Raw genomic sequence first — 22,544 nt, 5'->3', positions numbered from 1 at the left:
CTGGGAAAAGGAAAGGGCTCCTGGTGAGCTGTGGGGCCTGGCGGGCAGGCGGGCAGGACACGAGCGCAGGACCACAGGACTGTTTTAAAAGACTGAGGTCATGGGACGTCCTGTTGAACACACGTGGGCAAGGAAAGCACATCCATCTTCTGAGCCATGGAAGAACCCGAAGCCATCAAAGAAGATGGATGCTGCAGTTGGCTGGGCACCTGGCGAGGACCAGGGCGCTGCTCATTTAATTGCTAAAGCCACAGTGACGCGGCTTAGAGGTCTGAGGTGGAGGCGCTCGGCCTGTGCGCAGCGAGGCTAGGGCGTGTGGGAGTCCACGGCCTGCGGCTGTCGCTGGCCCTCTGCCAGGCCCAGCCCCAGTTCTCAGGCCCTGAGCTCCGAACGCTTTATGAACTGAGGAGCTCTCAAGTCACCCGATAGACATGTGACTGGTGTGACCTTATTGCGGGGTGGCTGCATAGACCGCTTCTGCCACCACGCGGGTCTACTGAATGACCAGTGTCAGCAGGTGCAGGGGGAAATGCCTAGGGCGAAATACACAAATGCTTTATTTTGGAAAAGTTTTAAGTACTTCAATTTCACTTTAAAAATATTTTTTTTTTCTGGATGGGCACAGGACTACTCAGAATGCCTCTAATGCCTGTCCCCAAAACAGGCACCATGGAAAGGGGATCTTTCCTGCTGTGATGGAGACCCCCTCCCCAGCTCCCTGAGAGTAAGAGCCAGTCTTGGCTCCCGAGGTGTGCACCTGCCTCCGTGGTGCTCCCACACAGCCTGTGCCGCCTCACCACCCTGCCCAGGCCCTGTGCAGGCCCCACGTGGATCAACGCCCTATGTATATCCTAATTATGGATCTTTACTATTAACTGAAGTGTGCTCTCCTTTTCTCAGAGCCCAATTCTAATTAGTACATTCGAGGAATTAAACACGCTGTACACCATGGCTTGCGTGACCCTCAAGGGTTCATGAGGTGACGTTTAAACCCCATCGTGAGGCCCGAGGAGGTATTTGGGTGGGGCCTGTGGGAAGTCAGGGATTAGACAGGCTGTGGGGTGGAGCCTCGAGGTTGCGCCTTACAAGAACAGGGGGAGACCAGCACACAAATGCATACGTGCACACACGCAGGGGTCCCAACCCCCTCCCAGTCTGTCTAAGCGACCACGTGGGGAGCTGTCCCCCAAGGAGCGCTACCTGCACTTTCCTGCCCATCTCTGCTCTTCCCGCCGCACCTCTCCGTGCTCCCTGGTGCCAGGTGCTCCGTCTTCTTCTGTAACTGGGACAGAGCAGAGCAGGCCAGAGTCAGGGCCAGGGCGGCGAGTGCCGGAGCGCACTGCCCTGCCCTGTGCCTGGCCTGGCAGACCATGACCAGCACCTGGACAGGAGCTGGGCCGGCTGCATCCCACAGCTGGGGGCTGGCAGTGGGTGCAGGGTCTGTGGCTCAGGCCTGGCCCTGCCACTGCTCTGGTGTCTCCTTTTTGGGGATATGATGGCACTGTGGGGAGTCCTGGTCCCCATTGTGCAGCAGGGCAAAGGACTTGAGCCTCAAGACCTTCCCAGCAGCAGCTCGTGGGATGGCCCTGCAGAGAGGCAGAAGCTGACCCCTCGTGTGGCCTGCCTGACCCCTCTGTGGACATCACGTCCCCTCAGGACTTCAGAGCCCCCCCGACTTTGTGGTGAAGGACCAACTAGCAGAACCAGGACGGCAGGTCCGCCTTCTCGGCTGCCTCGTCAGCGTTGGCCGAGGCCCGGGTGCCCAGCTCTGCCCGCAGGTGGGTGATGCCCTGGAGGACACTTGGCACCTAGTGGGTGGGGCTTGGCGCACCGTCACGGGGAGCCCTGGCTGAGGTGAGCAGGGGCCAGGAAGGGAGGGGGCAGTGGTGGCCGAGGCCAGGTCTGGGAGGAGCGTGAGGGGCCTGAGACCGCTCTAGATGTCCTGGGCCCTGAGCAGGAGGAGGGACAGAGAGAGGCCTCGTAGGAAGCTGGTGTCAGGCTGGGGACCCTGTGGTCCCGAGCAGCAAGGGCTTTGGGGGGGACACGTGCACCAGGGAGTACTGAGGCAGCCGTGCCAGCTCCCAGGTTGTGGAGACATGACCTTCCCTGAACCTGTGACCTTGACCTTTCCTGAGAGCCAGCATCAGCCAGTGCAGCCTGAAGCCAGACAGGCTCCCTGAGCACAGAGGAGCTGGCCGCCTGGTGTGTGCTCTGTGCTGGGAGCCCAGCGTGATGGTCACTCTGTCCTGGTCTCTCTGCTGCCCTGCATGGACAGCTGGGGTCAGGAGGTGAGGGACCTCCCCAGGCCAGAGCCCCCGACAGGGACCGGTGCTCTAAGGCTGTGCGACCCCCCCAGGTTCTCGATGAGGCATGGCGGCCAACCCCTCAGAGGGGCCAGGTCACCCATGCTCCTCGGGGCCTGTGTGTACAGGCCAGGTGTCCCAGAGCATCCAGACACCCGGCCTCCCCGTGGCTTGGTAGCCTGGGTGCTGCCTGTCCAGCACATACAGGGCTTGGGCTGGGTGACAGCAGAGCCTAACCCCTCCCCGTGGCCTGCCCGACCCCTCCCCGTGGCCTACCAGACCCCTCACGTGGCCTGCCCGACCCCTCCATATGGCCTGCCCGACCCCTCCACGTGGCCTGCCCGAGCCCTCGCGTGGCCTGCCCGACCCCTCTGCGTGGCCTGCCTGACCCCTCTGTGTGGCCTGCCTGACCCCTCTGTGTGGCCTGCCTGAGCCCTCGCGTGGCCGTCACCTCCTGCATGGCGTCGTCCAGCTGTTTCAGCTCCTCGTAGTGGTCTCTGGATTCCCAGAGGGGCTGCAGCATGATCTCCTTCACCACGGGGAACAGCTGCGGAGAGACGGCCCGTGTCTGTGCCCCGCTCTTGGGCAATGGCGCACGCTCAGGGAGAGAGCGGTCGGGCCTGCGGTTTCCCAGATCCCTCAGGAGCCCCTTCCCCCAGGTGGCCTTCCTGGGTGGGGGCCTTCAGGGAGATCTAGGTGACAGTGGTGGGAAGCCTTGTGGTCAGCCCAGTACCTGGGGCCGTTACCAGGCTCCAGCGCCATCCCCTCCCACAGCTTCTTGGGGGACCCCCAAGCCCCCCCCTTCCCCTGCCCCCTCCCTTCCCCTGCCCCCAGGAGTCACAGGTGGGAACGGCCGGGAAGTCCCTGTGCTGACACACACAGGTGACAGCTGCCCAAAGCCCCCTGGCTGGTGTCCTGGAAGAGGGGCAGCCCTGAGACACACCCCGCCCAGGGGTGGGCAGAACAGGGGGTGGGTGATGGGGGTGGGCACGATGACTGTCTTGGACATGGGGGACTCGAGGTGGAAGCCTTGGGCAGTGGCCATAGGCACCAATTCTGGTTGGTTCTTAGGGGTGAGGCCTGGGGGTCAGGAGCCAGGCGCCAGAACTGCAGGCTGGGTCTTGGGCCGGTGGTGACGGGCGGCAGGTGGGACCCCAGAGTGCAGGGGAGCCCAGCACCCAGAGAGCTGGAAGGTGGCTGGGCCCCGCAGGGTGCAGTGGCTCCCAGCAGCCGTCTCCATGACGGCAAGACGGTGAGGCGCCTGTGCTCCGTGGCCTCGTGCACGTGTGTGTGCAGGTGTGTGCATGTACTGACACGCGTGTGTGTATGGATGTGCGTGCGTGAACGTGCGAATGCCCGTTTGCAGGTGTGTGACGTGTGCATTTCTCACTGGTGCGCCGTCAGTCTGTGGTGACGGCCACTCACCTTGGTCACCGTTTCGAACATGGGGATCAGGACAAACTTGATGAACCCAATTTGGGCTGTAGCTTTGGTCACTTTGTCTCGGTCCATGAACGGGGCCACAGGGAGGCCTTCTGACTTCTCACGGTCGCTCTGTGGGAGTGTGGCAGACAGAGGCGCCATGGGACCTGGGAACCTGAGCGTCACTGTCCTCACAGGAAGAAGGGACGCAGCTGCGGGGCCAACACCGTGTGCTGGGAGCGGGAGGCGCCTCAGCAGGTGTGCGGAGCCGGGCAGAGGAGCCCTGGCCGGAGGCCGCCCTGGCCAGGGCATCGCAGGGCTGTGCAGTCCTCCTGAGCTGACCCGCCCAGGCTCCCCTCCCCTGGCTCCTCTCTGGTGCTCGCGTCTCCACCTTTCTGCAGTTCACTTGAGGGCGCCCCTAAAGGCAGCTCCACGGTGGTGACAGGTGGCCCCAGCCCCTCGGCTCCTCGGGCCCCTCGAGTCTGAGCCCCTGGTTCGGCTGCTTCTGGGAAGGCGTTCTGCAGGCTGGGGGTGGGGGCTGGGCACGCCAGCACACCCCGACCCCAGGTCGCAGGCCGCTAAGAGCCCTCGGCCTCGCGAGTCTCTTACCTGCATAAAATACTCTTCTAACAAACAGTCCACCCAGGGCTCCGCCACCTCCGTGGGCCGCACCTCGTTAGAGATGTCGCAGCACTTGATCAGGATCATCTTCAGCTGAAAGAGGATGGAGGTGACGCGGATCAGAGTGCAGACCACTGCTGCGGTATGGGGAGGGTGAGGGGAAGCAGCTGTGCCACCTGGAGGGACATGCTCCTTCCACCAGGAGACCGGGAGCGCCAGCCACCCCACGGCATCAGACACCGACACTTGTAATACCAACTATAAACCGCAAGTTCAAACATCATTTCCTGGTTGTCAAGGCAGGAGAAAGAGAGGAGGCCCTGCCAGGAGGCTAAGAGAGGACGCCCTGCCAGGAGGCTAAGAGAGGAGGCCCTGCCAGGAGGCTAAGAGAGGAGGCCCTGTCAGGAGGCTAAGAGGGGAGGCCCTGTCAGGAGGCTACGATGGACAGGGTGCCAAGAAGAGACCCGAGGCTGAGAGTGTGAGAACGAGGAGGTGTCTTTCAAGAAAGGGCGAGGAAGGAAACCCCCATTTAAAGCACCGAGGGGGGGGCCTCGGAACTCGGGAACCCAGCCCAGCCTGGCCCACGGGGAAACATGTCCTAGCCACGCAGGAGGGCCCTTTGGGGGGGCAGCCCTGCACAGCTGGCCTTGTAAGTCGTGACCCTGGGTGCCAGCCGTATGGGGCCCTCACCCCAAGGCCAGGCTCTGGGTTTAGTGTCCGGGTCTCCCGCCCGTGCTGGCTGCTGGGACCCTGGGCGGCCGTCCCCGGGGGCAGGGCAAGACCACGCACCAGGGTCATGTGCTCCTCGTTGCTGTAGTCAAAGTTCTCCATCTTTTCTTTGAAAGAATCCATGATCTCCGCGTGCCGCGCCATGTCCGTGGCCAAGATCAGCGTGATCATCCCCTGAGTCGCGAGAGGAGAAAGGGTCAACAGGAGCACCACCTGGACGGTCACTGAGCCCCCGGCGTGGTTCCCTGCGGTCTAAGAACCGCTGTCCTCACTCTACGGACACGGAGATGGCGATGTGACGAGCAGAGGGACTCGCCCAGGCCACAGCTGGTGGGAGGCCCGGGGCCCCACTCAGGTTGGCCTGGCTTCTGCCGCGAGGGCTGGTCCATGCACCACGGGGCAGGCCGAGGGACACTGGCTGGCTCGGGCTCACAGGTGGACTTGTGGACTCTAGCAGTTTCCGCCCAGGACCTTTCCCCCTCGTTTGGCCGCCTAGATGGGCCTGTTCCTTCCAGACCATGTTGAAGTCGAGAACTGATTTTCTAAGGCTCTGTTTTCTACCATCTGTATGTGACATATTATTTGGAAATCATAAAATTACACTTAGTGACCTTTAACCAATTTGTAAACGAGGAGGCAGTGAGTTTTTAACTTACGTGTTTTCATCACTGCTGTGGTTTGAACGCGGTTGGCCCCTCCAAACCTCATGTTGAAATGGGGTCCCCAGGGTAACTGTGAGAGGAGCTGGGGCCTTTGAGGACTCCACCCGCTGGGGACCGCGATAACTGTCCAAGGAGTGGGTGGGCTCTCACGCTCCCTGGCCCTTTAAGCTCCTGTCAGGCCCTGGTGAAGCACTCGGCTGAGCAGCCCCCACCAGAAGCTGAGCAGAGGCAGGAGCCACGCTCTCAGACTTTGAGCCTCCAGAACTGTCAGCAGAAAGAAACTTCTTCCCTGATAAATCACCTAACCTATGGCATTTTGTTACAGCAACAGAAAATGTACTAAAATGACTACTTTGTTAACCAAATATGGGCTCAAGTCAAAATCACTATCATCCATCCATCCTTCCATCCCTCCCACAGACATTTACAGAGCCTCTCTGCCAGGTGGGGGGTTCTACTTTTCCAAGAAAATAAAACCACCAGCATCAAATATAATTAAATGTAATTAATACAAGGAACACCAATATGCATTCTTTTGGGGTGGGCATCACCTGCATTTTGAATTATGTAATACCGATGTAAAAATCTGTTATTCTAAAGGATTTGTCCACTTATCCTCAGAATCTTCAATGATAAGATTTTTTTTTTTTTTAAATTGGAACAACTGGATTTTACTCCTAGAGAAAGTCTTCGCCCCAGTAAGGTTTTGAAGCAGGACAGTCCTTGGAGGTCCCTGGATGGCCGCCATGGGAAGAGCCTGTGTGCGGTCAGGCGAGCCCTCTCTGCATGCTGCCTAGCAGGCCCCCAGCCAGACACCAGGCCCCCTTACTGGAGGAGCCTGCTGGGCAGGCCCAGGCAGCAGCCGCCACACGGTGGGCGTCCCCTCACCGCTAGCCCCTTCAGGGGGAGGCTGGCCAGAGCCCCCCGTCACCACCATGGCACGAGCTTGCCGCTGGTCCAAGAACACGGAGGAGAGGGCAGACAGCCTACGGGAATGTGGGGCCAGGGGTCGTGGTGCAGCAGGGACCTGGCCAAGCCCAGGGCCGGCTCTGCACTTCGGCTGTGGACAGAGGGGCCTGGTGGCGCGCAGGCCACAGCTCTCTGCTGGAGTGAGGGGCCGGGCTTCCCCCGCTGTGCTGGCCGCGGGGTGAGGGGCCTGAGACAGAGGGCAAGTCCCGTGGGATGGAGGGCAGCAGCTGCCCATGTCCTGGCCTGCCTGCAGAGCCCGCCACGGGCCAGACACGACTGCTGAAATGTGTCCCCTGCGTCCTGGAGGCCGGAGTCCAGAATGCTGTGGACAGGGTCTCCCAGAATCTGGAAGGGCTCCTCCTGCCTGTCCAGCTGCTGCTGGGCCTAGGCCTTCCCTGGCTTGTGTCCACATCACTCTGGTCTCTGCCTCCTGTGTGTGCCCTGTCCTCCTCTGTCCCTGAGGAGGACACTTGTTGGTTCAGGCCCAGCTGGGCACCCACCCTGGCATCTGGAAACGAACTGACCTTTTTCCAGATAAAGTCCCAGGCACACCTTCTGGGCCGGCTGCCATGGGGCCCTCCCTGCCCTCCCTGGTTCACTTTGGGACCGTCCCCCCTGCAGTGTCTGCAGGTGGAGCTCCATGGGGACCTGTGGGGATGAGGGCTCCATGGGGACCTGTGGGGATGAGGGCTCCATGGGGACCTGTGGGGGCAGGGGCTGCTGGGTGGGATGGTCTTCTTGTGCCGGTGGCGGTGGGGCTGACCATGCCATGGTCAGGTGACCCAGCTGGAGCTATAGGCGCAGGGGTCAGCTCAGCAGGTTGGCGTAGACGTGCCTGTCCGTGGAGTGCACGCCCTGGGGCAAGGGATCCAAGCTGTCTAAGCCTCAGGGTCCTGAACTACAAGATGGACACAGGGCTCATGGCAATGAGCTGGTGGGGGTTGAAGTGAGTGGCTGTGACAGGAGGCCAGTGGACATCAGGTGCCCACAGCCTGGGTCCCCTTCCATTCTGGGTCCTGGAAAAGGCAGGGAAGGAGGGCAGGTTCCCAGAGTCCCTGGTGGCTTTGCTGTGACCAGGACTCTCTGGGGCCTCCAGCCATGGACAGTAGGGTTCTGCTGTCCCCACAGCCTCCCTGCAGGCAGAGGACCCTGGCCCACGCACCTGTCTGATCTGCTTGAACCCGTCCGCAGGCACGTTGGAGAAAATGTTGCACTCGGGCTGGGCCAGGATCTGGAAGGCCACGGCACAGTGGTGGTTCTCCAGGGGCGAGATGTCGTTGTAGCGGACGGCCAGCTCTGTGCGGGCATTGATCTGGTACCTGGGGTGCGAGGGCAGAGCAGAGGAGCTCAGATGCAGTGGCCTGCAGGGAAGCGCCACGGCCCGGAGGGGGTGCCGTCTGCCTTGCCAGGAGCCCCTCTGTCAGCGCCCCTAGCTCCCAGCTGCTCCCACCGGCCAGGTCCACCCACGAGCTCGGGCTTCTCCCTGGCAGAGTGCCTCAAGCATGGTGGCCAAACGGTCAGTCGTCAGCTTGTGCGAAGGCGGATGTGGGAGAGGGACCAGCTGCGTTCTGGGTCAGAGGCGGAGGGTCGGCCCTCCCCGCCGCTGGCCTGTGCCAGCAGGAAGGGAACCGGTGGCTGCCTGGAGGCCCACCTCCTTTGAGGAGCAAGATGGCCACACCCTGGAATCCACTGTGGTCCTGGCGGACGACGGCATGGCTCTCAGGACACTTATGTCATGGCACAGACACACAGGTTCATGAGGAAGGACCCACATGTCACTGTGAACGCAGGCCCCTGCCACATGCTGGGCCCTGCTGGCTGGGCGGGCGGCACTCTGCCCACAGCAGGAGGGGCTCAGGACTCTGCCCTTCCTCCTGGCCCCACAGCCCCACCATGGGCCACCTCTGCCCCCCCTCCCAGCCCTTCTCGGCTCCCTTCTGACCCTGCCCTTGGCCTGCTCCTGTGCTCCTGAAGGGGGAGGCGAGGGGCCTGCCTGCAGGGCTCTGGGGGCGGCCACCCTCCTCTGCTGGTCACCCTGAAGGCTCCCCTCAGGGGAGGCCCAGGCCCTGGACAAGGTGGGGAGGCTGGGAGCTGTGTCCTGCAGGGGCAGAGCTGGGGGCCTTCCTCCACATCCCTGGATGGGAACCGCCTGGGGGTCAGGCTGGCGGGTCCCCTGATGGCCAGGGGCGTGCTGAAGAAAAAAGGAGAAAGAAGCATGTACACACGTGTTGTTGTACCCCGGGTGATCCAGGTCGTGGCAGACGGCCGCTGTCATCAGGACCATGATATCCACTTGGGAAAACTTTTCCTGGAGGAGGGGTGGGGTGGTGGGAGACAGTGACAGGCAGGACTCGCTGCCCTCCAGCCAACATGAGCCCCTAGGCCGGGGGAGGGAGGACCCAGAGCCTGGCTGGGGTGGGGAGGTGGGACCCAGTGACTTTGGATCCTGGGAGTGGCCTCACACAGGTGGAACAGCTGGACCCAGGCCTGTGGCTATCTCTGGGGAGGGTGCTGCTGCTCCCCTGCTGGGAGACAGCTGGTGGCCGTAGGGGGACGCACCTGGAGCCCACAGAGCCAGATCATGCTGTACATCATCTGGGTCACGCAGAAGCAGTGCCGGAAGTTATGGAACGGGTTGTTTCTGTAGTTGTCGTGCACGCAGAGCTGTGGAGGCCAGAGAGTCAGAGCCGCCCTGTGCCTGGCCTGCCCACCCTGCCCACCCTGCCCCCAGATGGCCCCAAGGAGGATCAGGGGTGCTCCACCCGAACCGAGGCCAGAGCGTCCCTACATTTGCTGCTGTAGAAACCAGTGGCCCTTGGAGCCTGAGAACGTCCATGGGCCCTGCCCTGGTCACTGGGCATGGACTGAGGTGTCCACGGGGGTGTGTGATAAGCCTTGCTGGGAAACAAAGTTGGGTGCGGGCAAGGGACAGTACATGAAGGGCACTAGGTCCCCTCACCGTCCCACAGGTCTTTAATGCTCAGTTCTGAGCAATTGTCTAACTTTGCACGCACGCACACACGCACGCACGCACGCATGCGCGCACACGCTCTGCCGGAGCCCATTCCACCTCACTTGCCTCTCTGACTCTGATTTCAGCTATTTCTTTGCTCCTCCAAGTGGGAGCTTGGGGGGCCCAGGGCAGGTGGGAGGACAGAGATGGGCCCAATGCCCTAAAGTCCTTGCAGAACTTGCACAGAAATGACACCTCCCTTGGTAGCAGTCCCCCAGGAGGTGTGCAGCCCCCACTCCAGTGTGGCTGGAGGGTCTGCCCGAGGACAGAGTGGACGGGATGCTTACCAGCCACCGCCTGAGCGTGATGGGGTTGATGCTGAAGTCCCTCACCAGGCCGAGATCATGGTACATGTGCTCTAAGCAGCTCAGCATCTGTGGGCAAAGGGCCGCGGTCAGCACTGGGAGAGGGAGGCCGGCTGCCCACTCCGGCTCCCTGCACTGTCCTGGGAAATGCCACCAGGGTGACCCAGTGGTGTGACCTGTCCCAGGGAGGGTGAGCTCTTATCCTCAGAGTGGGTCCTGATCCGTGGGTGCCTCCAGGATCACCCAAGTGCGGTGTGGGGTCTGGGAGCACAGACCGGTCTCCTGGATGGGGGAAGCCAGTTCAGAAGCTATTGAGGTTCACACGAGAAGGAAGAGCGGCTGGGTGGGGTCCCCCACTCCCCACGACTACAGAAATCACTTTGTTAACATCTACCCTGGAAAGCACGCAGGTCAATAGCATAGAGTCCTAGGGTGCAGTTCACCCAGCGCACACCTGGGGACGGGCACCTCCTGGGGCGGAAGCCCGTCGTCACTTGACGGTGGCTGAGGGATCAAAGGAGTTTGATGGCTCACATATAACGAGTGCTAAATGATGCTCCTCTGGGGAGCATGATGGGACCAGGGACGTTTTCTAATGTCCTAATCACAGAGTCTGCAGTGTGGGCCCCGCTGGGGCGAGGGCTCCTCCTGAAGGTGATTTCAGGGAACACTGCTGTGGACAGACCCTGTTCTAGGTGAAACGGTTTGTGTAGCCCTGTTGTCCTGGAGTTCATTCAGCCAGGGAGGAAGAGACAGGCGTTTCTAAATCAGGGAGCTCCACAAGGCGGGCTGTTTCCCGGGGAAAGCAGGTCTCGGACGCAGAGCCCAGGGAGATGGAGATCTGCAGAAGGGGATACCGAGGCAGCTCCCGAGGGCGTGTGGCAGGACCCAGTGACGGCGCCTGCCTCCGTCTGTCCACCCACGGCTTGGTGCTTGCACGTGGCAGTGGCTGTCCCTGCCGGAGCCCAGCCCGCTTCTCCCCTGGGTGCACCCTGTGGGAAGGTCACATCCGGGGCTGAATCGTGTCCACCAGGCACGTCAAAGCTGACAGCCGGCCTGACCACATGAGGAGACAGGGCCTTTACAGAGGTGGGAGGGCAGCAGGTCATGGGGTGGCCCTGATCCACCACGACCCGTCCTTGTGAAATCGGGAGCCCTGCAGGAAGATGCCATCTATGAGCCACAGGAGGAATCCGCCTGGAGGCACCTTGACCTTGGCCAACTTCAGCCTCCAGAATGTGAGACAGTAAGCTCCCATAGTGGAAGCTGTCCAGTGTGTGCACTTGGCCTCGGCCACCTGAGCGAAGGACGGCAGGGGTGCCACTGACACGCACTCTCGCGTGGTCAGCAGTGCACGGGAAGCGGGCGCGGCAGGGGAGACAGATTCGCGTAACACTGATCTTAGTGCCTTCAGGATAGGGAACAGATTCTGTGGCATCACGGAGAGTCGGTCCATTTGGAAGGCTGGACACTATCATGGGCCACATATGGCGGCTTGAGATGTCACACCTGGGACGTCCTGGAAGCGAGCTATCCGCAGGCTCATCTCTCCTGATAGGACTGTACAGATGTGGTTAATGTGAAGGGGCCAGGTTTGGGAGACAGTGGCCCCTAAGGAGCCCCTTACAGAGGGCTGGCATCTGGGCCTGGATGAGGATTAGAGGGCTGGATCCAGGTTGCTGCACAGCAGCTGCCCAGGTCACCCAGCCGGGGGCCTCGCTGTCCAGAGCTGCCCATGTTCCCACCGTCCTGGATGTCAGCCTCAGGACCATGGGGCCTGCAGACCCCCTGCTCCCGCCCCACTAGCCCAGACCCTGCTCAGATCAGCCCTGGAGAATTGAAGTGTTTGCTGTGAAATCAGAGTCTGGAGACAAAGGCAGCTGGCAGACAAACCATCTGGTGCCAACATGGTGCAGGGACGGCCCATCTGCTCCCTGCTTGCAGGCCTGAACCACGTCCCTGAGCGAGCGCAGCTCCCAGACGCTGTGGTGGTGCTGGGTTGAGTGGGCTGCGTGACTGTGAGGGGCAGAATTATAAGGGGGCCCCATCAACATGACAGAGCCACCATGCCTGCTGTCCCAGCCCAGGAGGAAGCCCTAACAGATCAGAGGCACCAGGGTAGTCTGAGGTCCTGTTCTGTCTGGTTTGGGATGGGTGGACACTGTGCCCGGCTGCTGGGTGGCAGGACTGCCCTACTGGAAGGGAGTGAGGCTTACTGATGGCTAGAGGCAGTTTCACGGGCTCTCGGTCTGTCCTGCCAGTTGTCATTCTTCCTATTCACAAATTCCCAGCATTGCCCGATTCACCAGAGGCCAAGGCCCCAGGCTTTGGGAACCCCTGGTTTGTCACAGCAGGCAGCTGGATACTTCTGGAACTACCTTGCCAGTTTCCCTGGCCAAAGCCATGGGCAGTGGGAGACACCACACAGGGACTGGTCAAGCTGCAGGAACTGGCCACCTGGCAGCCCTGAGAACGGCTGTAAACACTCTGTAAATTGGAGGACAAAGACAAGTGGGCTTTCTCATGGGTGCATGAACCCTTAAACTCATGGGGCGAAGCTTCCACCACTCCAGCCACGGGCAGCTCTATGCTCCATGAGGAGGAAGGTGGCTGAAGGGACGGTGAGGCTGTCCATCCCTCGCCCTGGCTCTGCGGCACTGCAGTGGGCTGAACTCACATGATTATGGCTTTCCTAGAGGAAGAGCCAGCATGGCCCCTGCGGGAGCAGGAGTCCTGGCGCTCTAGGCGCTCTGTTGTGGGGTGACTTGCCTTGGACTTGCTGTGCCCAGCTTCAGGGGAGCTGCGTGCCACCTCTCCTCAGGCTCTGCCTCCGCTCCCTGGGCCTCCACACCCAAGGCTACACACACGCTGCCCACTTACAACCCCTCCTGCTCCTGTGATTTCTGCCCCAGTCCTGCAGCCCGGGTGCCGGGTGCAGGCTGTGGGCTGCTCTCCTGGGTGAACTGGCGTGGGGAGCAGAGGCTGGGTCTTGGCTCTGCTGGCCAGCGTGCACCGGGAGACCACATACGTGGAGCATGAGCCTCGGAGATGCCGGTAGCCTGGTATTGGTAACCTTGAGTCATGAATCCTAACGGTGCCAAGTCCCACTGCGGGAGCCTCTGTGGCTAGGTCCCCAGGCTTCTGTGTGGCTGAAAAGCCACAGAGTCCTCAGATTTTGGTGGGTTGAAAATAGCTGGGTCTGATGTCCATCCAAGATGAGGGGACTTTTTCTTTTCTTGGGGTGTGGACAGAGAAGGGCAAGTCTGATATTATTAGAGAAATAGACTCAAATGGAAAAAAAAGGGGGCTCCTTTTTTGTGCTCCCCAGGTCATGGGAAGTTTTGAGGAAACAGCTGGGTGCCAGAAGTGACTCTTCTTTCCCCGAATCCCACGTGTCCATGTGTCTGGTGGCCGTGCAGCTGCCTGGGTCAGGACTCCAGGTGTGCAAGCTCCCCACCCGACTGCCGTCCCATCTCCTGCCCTCCTGAGCCTATGAAGTGCTAGTTTGAACTAAAACCTGGAGACCCAGGGTTTTCTTCTATAGAGAAGAGCAGACGAGAGAAAGCACAGAGGAGGACAGCAGTTGTGACATCCCGGTGAGTGTCCAGGTCCTGAGCAGCCCCCCCCCCCGTGACCCTGGCACCCATGGTGCCCTCACCTACCTCATTGGGCTCCCACAGCCAGACGTCAAAGGTGGGCTTCCGCAGGGCCTCGATGGTCTCTGGAGAGAGCAGGTACTAGGAGGACAGGAGTTCCAAGTTAACCGGGCCCTGAGGTGTGTGCAGACAGAGGCTAGTGGCCTCTGATGCAGACGGTGGCATGTGCTCCTTGATCCCCTTCACAGGTACTGTGCACAGACCCGTGGTGCCTTCCTCTGGAGAGGGCAAACAACTGAATGGACTTGCATCATGGTGGCCAGGGGAGGGCAAGGCCTGGACCCTGGGCAATGGAAGTGTTCCCTATCTTGACCGTGGCAGAGGTCTGTGTGCGTAGACGTCTGTCAGAATTCACAGCACTCTGCATCTAGAGAAGACAAGCTGTGCCCCTCGTCAGTCAGGTGTCACACACCGACAATAAAAACACAGGAAAGAGAAGCCCAGGGGGAAAGGGCCCTCAGCACACGGCAGACCAGCTCAGATGCTGGATCCACCCGGGTTCAGCTGTGGGCTCAGCCACACACCTGCCGATGGGGCTGAGCCTCAGGCCAGCTCCGTGGCACACCCCACGTTCAGGGTGTGGAAGGCACGGCCTGTGGCATCTGCTGTGGCCTTCTCCCAGGTCTTTTGTTGGTTTTCTTAAGAAGGGGCTGGCCTGGAGGACTGGCCTGGGCCGTGCCTGGTGAGTCCTGGGACAGGGTCCCTAGGGATGTGGGTCCTGTTTTCCTGCAGAGACACTGGTCTCCAGAGGAGAGTCTCCAGTCACATTCCGCGCATGGCTCAAACCTCGCCAGAAAACCACTCACCGCCCCCCAGGCCCACGCAGAGGCTCCTGGAGGCCTTGGCCGACACGCGGACTGTGGGCAGTGGGAGGACCTGTCTGAGGGGCCTCAGTCTCAGCTAAGAGCAGGAGCCAGGAGTTGGCTGCTCACCACCCGAGGCCAAAGCCGCGAAGGCCACCTTCCTTAATAGCTCAGTCCCGGCGCAGGGCTACTGAACCAAGGGCCTGGCTGCTGTGATAACCTGAGGAGACTCTCCATTAAAACTGTGGGATTGCTCAGGGACAGGAGATCCAACCAAGTGTCTTTTAGAAAATTCAAACATTCAAGGTCAACCTACTTTTTTTTTTTTTTAAATAACTTAGTTGTCAATGGACCTTTACTTTCCTGACTGATATGCAGTGCTGAGAATCGAACCCAGTGCTTTCCACGTGCCAGGCAAGTGCTCTGCCACGGAGCCACAGCCCAGCCCTCAAGTTCCACCTCTCTTGAATGCAAACGCCTCTTACAGAGTCAGCCCAGTGTGCTGAGAGACTCGGCCAGCGGTCAGGAGGTCGGCCTTCACTTCTGCCAAACAGACATCAAGGAGAAAGACCTTCTGCCAGAGAGTGACCACCCTTGAGCAGCCAGGGACCTGTTTTTATCAATGTCCTGGGGCTTCTGGGCCGGGGGGTTGGCACACAGAGCTGCTGCCTTCCCCAGGCTGGACTTCCAGCTCACCTTGGGATAGGTGGGGACATCTCTTCGAGGAGCCAACTTCTTGTTGTTATCCAAAAAGCTATACTTACAGGGACAGCTTGTCCTGAGGAGAAAAGGTGGACATGAGTGGCAGCACTGCCCTCAGGCCTGGGGCTCCCCTGTGCAGGGCACCGCACCCCATCAGAGCAAGAGCCAACGAAACCCCAAAGCCAGCCCCCGGCCCAGACACGACTTGGTCTCATTGCAGTGGAGTCCTGAAGGCAGCGGCTCGGGGCTGGTGGACCCTGGCTGGACCTGGGCTGTCATACGGGCTCTTGGAAAACACCAGAGTCAGGTGAGGAGTCTCTTTCCAGCTTTAGACAAGCTTCTGAATCTCCTCCTCCACCCACCCCCTTGTAAGGATGGCCTGAGGCCTGAGCCCAAGCAACTCCACTTTAAAACTCCAGTTTGAAACCTGCAGTCTCCCCAGGCCACCCACAGAGCCCTCCAGTGTGGCCCTCAGGCACCAACCGGTCACTTCCCCCACCCTGACAAGCTCAGAGTGAAGTCTCTGTTACATTTTCCTCACCTCGATAGGGGGGAAAGGCAAGAAAATCAGGGTGGGGACCACCAGACCAGATGCTTTAACCCAGGGCAAATGACCTCACTGAGAAACCTGGTGGCAGCTGATGGGGACTGAAAGTGGGGTCAGGAGCCCCAAAATTTAGTATAAATATTGGAGCCAACGAGCAGACATTCAGCCAACCGACACTGACGCACACAACCCTGAGAGCTTGATGAGGACCTGGACTGAAATCCCAGCTCTTCCCGTGTGCCTGATCCTCGGCATTGTTCTCACCACCCTCAAACCCTACAGCAGCTCTGGACTCTGGTGAGAAGAGGACTTCTCTCTGTGACCCTCTCCTCAGCCAGCCATGAGCTCTATCCCAGGAGAAGCCGACCTTGGTTCCTGACCTGATCACCGTGGTCTGACGGTGCATCTGCTGCACTTGAAGCCTAAGACCTGAGACTTCTGATCTGACACTTGAGCTTTGCATGCAGAGGGAATGTCTGTCATGAGTCTGTCGTGATTAAGTGTGTTTGCAGTGCTCGGAATTAATCCAAAATTGTTTGCTGTGAACTGATTATGTCTATTGCAGTGCCCAGAGTTAAGGATTGTCATTCCATAAGAACCTATAGAGTGAAATTGTATTAAGGGATTTAAGTGAATAAAGCCTTGACAAGGGCAGAAGTGCATGGACATTCATTATCTCTCCCCTGGACTGCATAAGTCACACCTTCTGTCCATGGTGACACTCCTCTGCCCCACAGTGCTGGGGATCAAACCCAGGGCCTCACACATGCGAGGCAGCTCCTCTACCACTGGGCTCCCTCCTCAGCGCTAAAAGTTCTTCTTCGTTTTAATGATATAGGCAGAACTTTCTTATTTTAACAAGTCCAGACACACAGGAGTGCAGAGGAAACACCCCCACGTCTTCAATGAAAACACCCTGCGCCCACTCCCGGGGGGTCCCTTCTGTGAGCAGTTTGGTGTGTCCTTACAGAGCACACCTGGGCATGGACCCCATGGAGAGCCACTTGTACTTCTGAACAAAGAGGGAACTGGACCAAATTCACTGTGCGGCAACTTGCTCCTTCCACCTAACGCCAGGCGCTTAGTCCCTGTGGCTTCACAAGCTGGACTCATTTTCCAGTGGATGAGAAGCACTTGTGCAGTCCTCCGAGTGTGTCTGCAGCACCTGCTGCAGTCCAGGCCCCAGAGCTGGACCTTCAGGTGTGTGCAGTTTCCCTGCCTACAATGTTGAAGGCTGAAATTTCTTAGTTTTTCTTCCCCACTCAACATGAGAAGGAAATGAGCTACGTATGTTTTGGAGTGTGCTGGCCTGCAGGGCCGTCCCCGGGGCTGCCTGTAGAAGTGGCTCCAGGAGCTCTGGCTTCCCTGGCCAGGGCAGACCAGGAATCAGGGTTGGAACTCAACCAGCTTAGAAGTGAGCATGCTCCCCACTCGTCCAGAGGAGGGCTGCAGAGGTGGGACCCCTGGGCAGCCTGGAGTCATCCTGTGGTGTGCAGGGGCCAGTACATCAGTAAACAAAGCTCTATCTTCTGGAAAAGCCATTTATCCTGTGCAGTAAGAGCTACAGAGGAAGGCACAGCCTTTAAGTCTGTACTTCTGCTTAGGGAGATTGATCTTAAGAAGAAAGAATTAGACACGAGTAAATAGCTCCGTGCACAAAGAGATTCATGCAGTGTTGTCTGCTGTTACAACGCAGAACACCCCAGGGACCACCTCAAGCCCCGGGTGGGAAATGATTCAAGCCACTTTGGCTCATCCACGTGGAGGATGGCTACATCATTATCAAGGTGATTGTGGCTATGATATGAAGCAAGGGAGGTTCAGGTGAGGGGAAAGTGAAAGGCCACCCACCGTAGGGAGGCCAGGGCAGGGCACGTTTGGTGGTTAACAAAGTGCTGGGTCATGGCCTTCTAGAAACATCCATGAGCTGCATGTTGGATAAAATTATTCCATTAATCGTTCATAATGAGTGAAAAAATATCACGAAACAGTACATTTTAGTTGTTTTTCAAAACTGGATAAATACACATGGAAACTCCTGGGAAGCTTACATCCAGATTTAAGCAGGGGGCATTTGCTGGCTGCTGGGGGCATTTGCTGGCTGCTGTGGCTACTGGTGACCACCAGAGTCCCCGTCTGGGTAGTCTGGGGCTTTGCCAAGCGCCTAAGCTATTTTCAAGCTCAGCATAACAAACCTCTTCATTTGTGAAACAGAGCTGTCTATGTTATTGTCTTGGCCAGCTGCTGGGCCTCGCTCAGAGTCCACACTTGACAAATCATCAGAGCTGCTACAGCACGTTGATGTACAGAGCGGATTCTAATCCGGACCTAGCAAAACAATAACCAAAGGACCAAACGTGCCAATCAAAGTGTTTCCACGTTGCCCTGTACACAGGAGACTTACTCGTTCTGAGCAGGGGAGACTGACCTGTGCAATGGGAAAACCGGGGTGCACTGCTGCCCCTTTTTGCCTGTCCAACCCATGCTTCCTCAAGATCTTTCGTCCCCAGGAGGGTCCTACAGGCCCCCAGCAGGCAGGATGGCTTGACTGCCACAACCTGGCTCCCTCCTGGCCACCGCAGCCGTGGGAGCAGAGAGACTGCTGAGTGCCAGCCGATCCAGGCCAGCAGCCCTCTTTGAGCCCCGTTGCCACGGGAACACGTGGGGCAGCTGGCAGGGTGCCTTTCCATTTCATTCCACTTGGAGCTTATCTGCTCTCATTTCCCTGCCGTCCCATCCTCCCCTCCCTGGGGCTCAGTCCTGTGGTCAAGGCCTTGGTTTTGGGGTGAAAGTGGAGATCCCAGGTCTCCGGCCCTCTCCCGCCAGCTCTCTGCCTGAGCAGTGTTGGAGCCAGGGCAGCTGCAGCCAGAGAACCCTCTGAACCTCTGTCCTCTTGAAACAACCTCGAGAAACCCAGGGAGCTCAGCGTGGGCAGCCTGCTCAGGGGTGCCGGCGGACCCTGCAGAGCCCCACTGTCCCGGGGCGGGCTCTGCTCTGGCTCCAGGCTCGGAGTCCTGTGGGAGGTGCTTGTGTGTGGGTGAACGTAGGTCAGCCTGTCAGGCGCATCTGCCACCCTGTGGGCGTCGGGTTGGGCTCTGCCCCTCCTGGTGCCCTTGTTCTCCCCTCTGTGTCCCCATAAGCAAAACCTGGGCCCTGGGCTGGGCTGACATCCACTGAAGGGGTCCCTCAGTGGATCAGCCCAGAGCCTTAGCGCTGTGTGGGCTCACGAGGAAGGGCTGCTCAGCAAGGACACAGGCTCTCCCTGCAGACCAGGAAGGTGACGCCGCGCTCCAAGGGCCCAGCACCCAGGGCCGGAGCTGCTACGAGACTCCCTCGTGATTACTGGACCCTTCCCTCCGCCGCTCATGGCTCCTTGCTCTGAGCCTGCTATTCTAGAGAGCAGGGAGGGGCTGCTTTGGGGGTACCCGAGGGGCTGTGGGCTCCAGCACCAGGTGGACTGGGCCCTGGGTTTGTTTTCCTAATGGGTTTGACCCCCTCTGGTTCCGGATGGGAGTCCCGTATCTGCCTCACCTACTTGGGACGTGCCGGAACGGAGAGCTGAGGACTCCGTGCCTAGAAGGCTCACAGGCCCTGGGAAGGCGCCTCCGCGGCTGAGGCGCTGGGAGCTCTAAGAATACGCTTCCTGCAGAGCGCGGCGGAGCCCGAAGGAGCCCAGGCCCCTGCGGCAGCCCGACTGCCCTGAGGCTGCTGGCTGGGCCCCATGATCCCTGCCCAACGCCACCTGCCCTCCCCTGGGCCGGGGGAAATGGGTGATGCCAAGGCTGGGTTGTGCCTTGGGCCTCAGACAGCCCAGCCGGGTCCCAGCTGTGTGACAGCTGTGCGCTGAGCAACTCTGGCTCTTCCCAAGAACACCCAGGAGGGACTCCCATCCCTGAGGAGCCTCTAGCATGGGGACAACAGGGACAAACCGCTAACTCGTCTTTCCTGTGGTCACCAACTCCTTTACCTTGACATTCTCCAAATCAAAGGGCACCAGACATTCCCAAGGCCCAGCAGTCACCAGGTCAGTGTGATGACCGTGGAGGGTGTGATTCAGGAGGTGAGCTGCTCAGCGTCCTCCCCCAGAGGCCAGGTGCTGGCCGTGACAGGTCTCCTGCACCTATCGCAGGTCTGCCCTCCTCACTGAGTGGGAGGCCCTGAGAAAAAGTGTGCCTTTGCCCAGGGCTGCTCCCCGCTCACTGGTCCCCGTGAGGCCCCGCAGTAGTACTCAGAAGTCCACCTGAAGGACCCTCTGCCAAAGCCGTGGTCAGAGTCATTGTGGCCTTCAGCTTTTACTCAGGGGCTCAGTTCCTGGGTGGAGACCACGTGGGAGGTGAAGGGGTCCCTCAGTGGATCAGCCAGAGCCTTAGTGCTGTGTGGGCTCAGGCACGTGTTTGCCCGTCATGGCCACGTTGTTACCGTGTGGCTCTGTCCTCAGGCTGTGCGTGGCTGGCCCATGCTTACGGGGACCACAGCTTTGGAGGAGGGTCCTTCTGATAGACTTTTGAGGAGGCACTGATGAACCTCAGGCATGTTTTGTCTGAACTACGGTTCACTGGTCCCCCGGTGTCCCTCTGTCCTGACGGCTGGTGCTCTCACCATACTGTTCCCTGATGCCTGTGTTGTGGGGATGTCCCCTGGCCTGGGGATGAGGATGTTTGTGCCTGGTAAGCCAAATACCTGTGCATTCTTCTTGTTCTTTTTCTTTAAAAATTGGCGTCCACACCTTTCCAGCCAAGTGGACTCCTGTGCACACTGGGTCTGCAGGAGGGTCCCCTCACGCGAGGTCACCTTCCCGCCTCTATCAGCCATGAACACCCTTTATGGTAGGAAAGCCTCGGGCTCCAACAGTAGGTCCCAGGAGAGTGGGGCTCCCTCCAGCCCGGGTGGCCAAAGCCGGAGCTGGAGCGAGTCACACGAGCCCTTCTTCTGTGGACACCAAGTCCACCGCCCCAGACAGGCTCTGCCCAGGCCGGCGGCCTGCAGCGCCCCCAGCGCGGATCTTACCTGCTGTTTCTGGCCGCCAGTTCTTCCCTCATCTTTTTAATGTCACTCTTGCATTTCTCAATCTCCAACACTTTGAGTCCTTCCACTAGTGACAAAGAGACACAGCAGGGGGTTACCGCGGAGAGACTGGGAGGACCTGGTAACCAGGGGCCCCGGGGAGGACGGGCCCTTGGCAGAGGCTCTGGCCCACTCTGCTGACAGTAGGATGGCCCCACCTGCCCGGCTGGGCCACAGGGACTCTGTCACCCCAGGCATGTTCCCCGCAAGCTCGAGCCACATCTGTCTGTGCTGTATCTACAGCGTGGCAGCCCCACCCCCACCCCTCGTCCCCACCCTCGCCCGCGTCCGCTCCTCTTCACTGCCCAGTGCCAGCTGAGGATATGAGAGTCTTTTATCCCCCAAAGAAGGAACTGGGCACTGAAATGCAGCGAGGCCACGCTTCCTCGGCAAGCACTGAAACCTCATTAAGATAAAAGCTTCTCTTTAAGCTCCCAGAGCAGTTAACCAGGAGAAAACCTTGACCTCACCCAGACAGCGATCAAGAGGCCCAGCTAAGGGTTAGCAGAGCTGGGTCTGGGCGCTCCCAGCCCGCTGCCCCCCATCCTCCCCGCGTGGCTTGCAGGAGGCTTCCAGGGCAGAGTGGGCCTGGAGGAAGGAGAGGTCAGCTTTGTCACTTTGTAATCCCACCTCAGCAGGCCGTCCTGCTCCTCATCAAGCTCGGCCCTGAATAACGGCTAAAGGGAAAACAGGAACCGTTTCTGAAGGAAAAGCAAAGGGAGGGGCTTCCTGATGACCCTCCCACCGGGGCCACCTGGGTCCAGTGGCAGCCTGGCCGCACTCAGTTAGGAACCTGACTCTTCTGCCCAAAGGGGCGAGCTCAGCTCTGGTCCTGGTGACGGGCTCCAGGGCCAGGGAAGCTTCTGTCCCTCTCTATACCACCATGGTGGGCAGACTGGGGACAGACACTCAGGTTGAGGTCATGCATGGAGCCAGGGCGGTGGCCACAGGGGCACTAGAGGCTGGACAGCCACAGCACCCTTTGGAGGGGTTCCTCCTGCTTTCTGCATTGTGGGCCCCTTAAGAAGCTGCTGAATGTCACGGTCCTCTGCTGAGATGAGGTGGCCTCCCAGGGCCCCCCAGACCTCAGTGTCCCCCCCCCCCGCCCGCCTGTGGGCTCGCCATGAGGACACTGACAGGAGCCAACAGTAGATCAGCATTGGCAGCAAGCAGCAGCTCCATCTTGCCAACAGTTGAAAGGCAGAAAGTTCCGGAAAGTTAGTAGGTCTAGGGGAGAGACAGGCCTGATGCAGCCAGACAGGGTAGCCCAGCGCACCGCAGCCCGCGAGCGCTGGTTTATGAATTCATCACGTGTCTGGCCCAGGAGTCCAGGGCCGCTCAGATTGAGTACCATCATCTAAACACCAGGCTCCCTTCGGAGAGTCCGCAGCCCCCCTCCATGGCTCATTTCAGCTCCAGGAGCAGGGCTGGGGCGGCCTCTCCTGAGGGGATGCACAGGCAGTGGCCGGAGGACACTGGAGTCCAGGCCAGACACAAATACTGTCCATCAGTTCCTCGTCCACCCTCAAACTGCAGGCACAGGTTTGCAGAGACCAAGGACCCCAAAGTAGGAGCTCCCCTCCCAGCACTCACAGGGCCCTGGAGTCCAGCCCAGAACTGGCCCATGGTGTCCCCTGGCTGGCCTGGGCCCTCAGACAGGCTGAGCAGCAGGCTTAGCAGGTCTGGAACCTTGGGCTGTCTCCTCAGACTTCAGAAGGGTTTCTGGGGCCTTCTGCAAGTCCCTGCCT

At 59.7% G+C, this 22,544-nt stretch overlaps 1 protein-coding gene across 12 annotated transcripts in view; it reads right to left on the bottom strand.

The window, feature by feature from the left end:
* Pde9a (phosphodiesterase 9A) overlaps positions 1-22,544 on the bottom strand; it is a 59,989-nt gene that overhangs the window by 392 nt on the left and 37,053 nt on the right. For 4 of the 12 annotated variants that reach the window (XM_040287078.2, XM_040287079.2, XM_078044703.1 and 1 more), the window contains 12 exons: positions 20,740-20,824; positions 15,180-15,261; positions 13,687-13,761; positions 10,007-10,093; positions 9,266-9,370; positions 8,932-9,014; positions 7,869-8,025; positions 5,136-5,249; positions 4,335-4,439; positions 3,729-3,857; positions 2,732-2,850; positions 1,201-1,282 (listed from right to left, as the gene is read on the bottom strand). In XM_040287078.2, coding sequence (XP_040143012.2) covers positions 1,201-1,282; positions 2,732-2,850; positions 3,729-3,857; positions 4,335-4,439; positions 5,136-5,249; positions 7,869-8,025; positions 8,932-9,014; positions 9,266-9,370; positions 10,007-10,093; positions 13,687-13,761; positions 15,180-15,261; positions 20,740-20,824 — 1,223 coding nt within the window. Of the gene's footprint in view, positions 1-1,200; positions 1,283-2,731; positions 2,851-3,728; positions 3,858-4,334; positions 4,440-5,135; positions 5,250-7,868; positions 8,026-8,931; positions 9,015-9,265; positions 9,371-10,006; positions 10,094-13,686; positions 13,762-15,179; positions 15,262-17,583; positions 17,660-20,739; positions 20,825-20,954; positions 20,991-21,426; positions 21,862-22,544 lie in introns of those variants that run through there. The other 8 variants (XM_013357812.4, XM_013357813.4, XM_078044705.1 and 5 more) reach the window with 5 other exon arrangements.

The sequence above is a fragment of the Ictidomys tridecemlineatus genome, chromosome 3 (assembly GCF_052094955.1).
Source record: "Ictidomys tridecemlineatus isolate mIctTri1 chromosome 3, mIctTri1.hap1, whole genome shotgun sequence".
In the NCBI taxonomy this organism is placed as follows: Eukaryota; Metazoa; Chordata; class Mammalia; order Rodentia; family Sciuridae; genus Ictidomys; species Ictidomys tridecemlineatus.
This window is presented reverse-complemented; position numbering and strand designations above follow the sequence as displayed.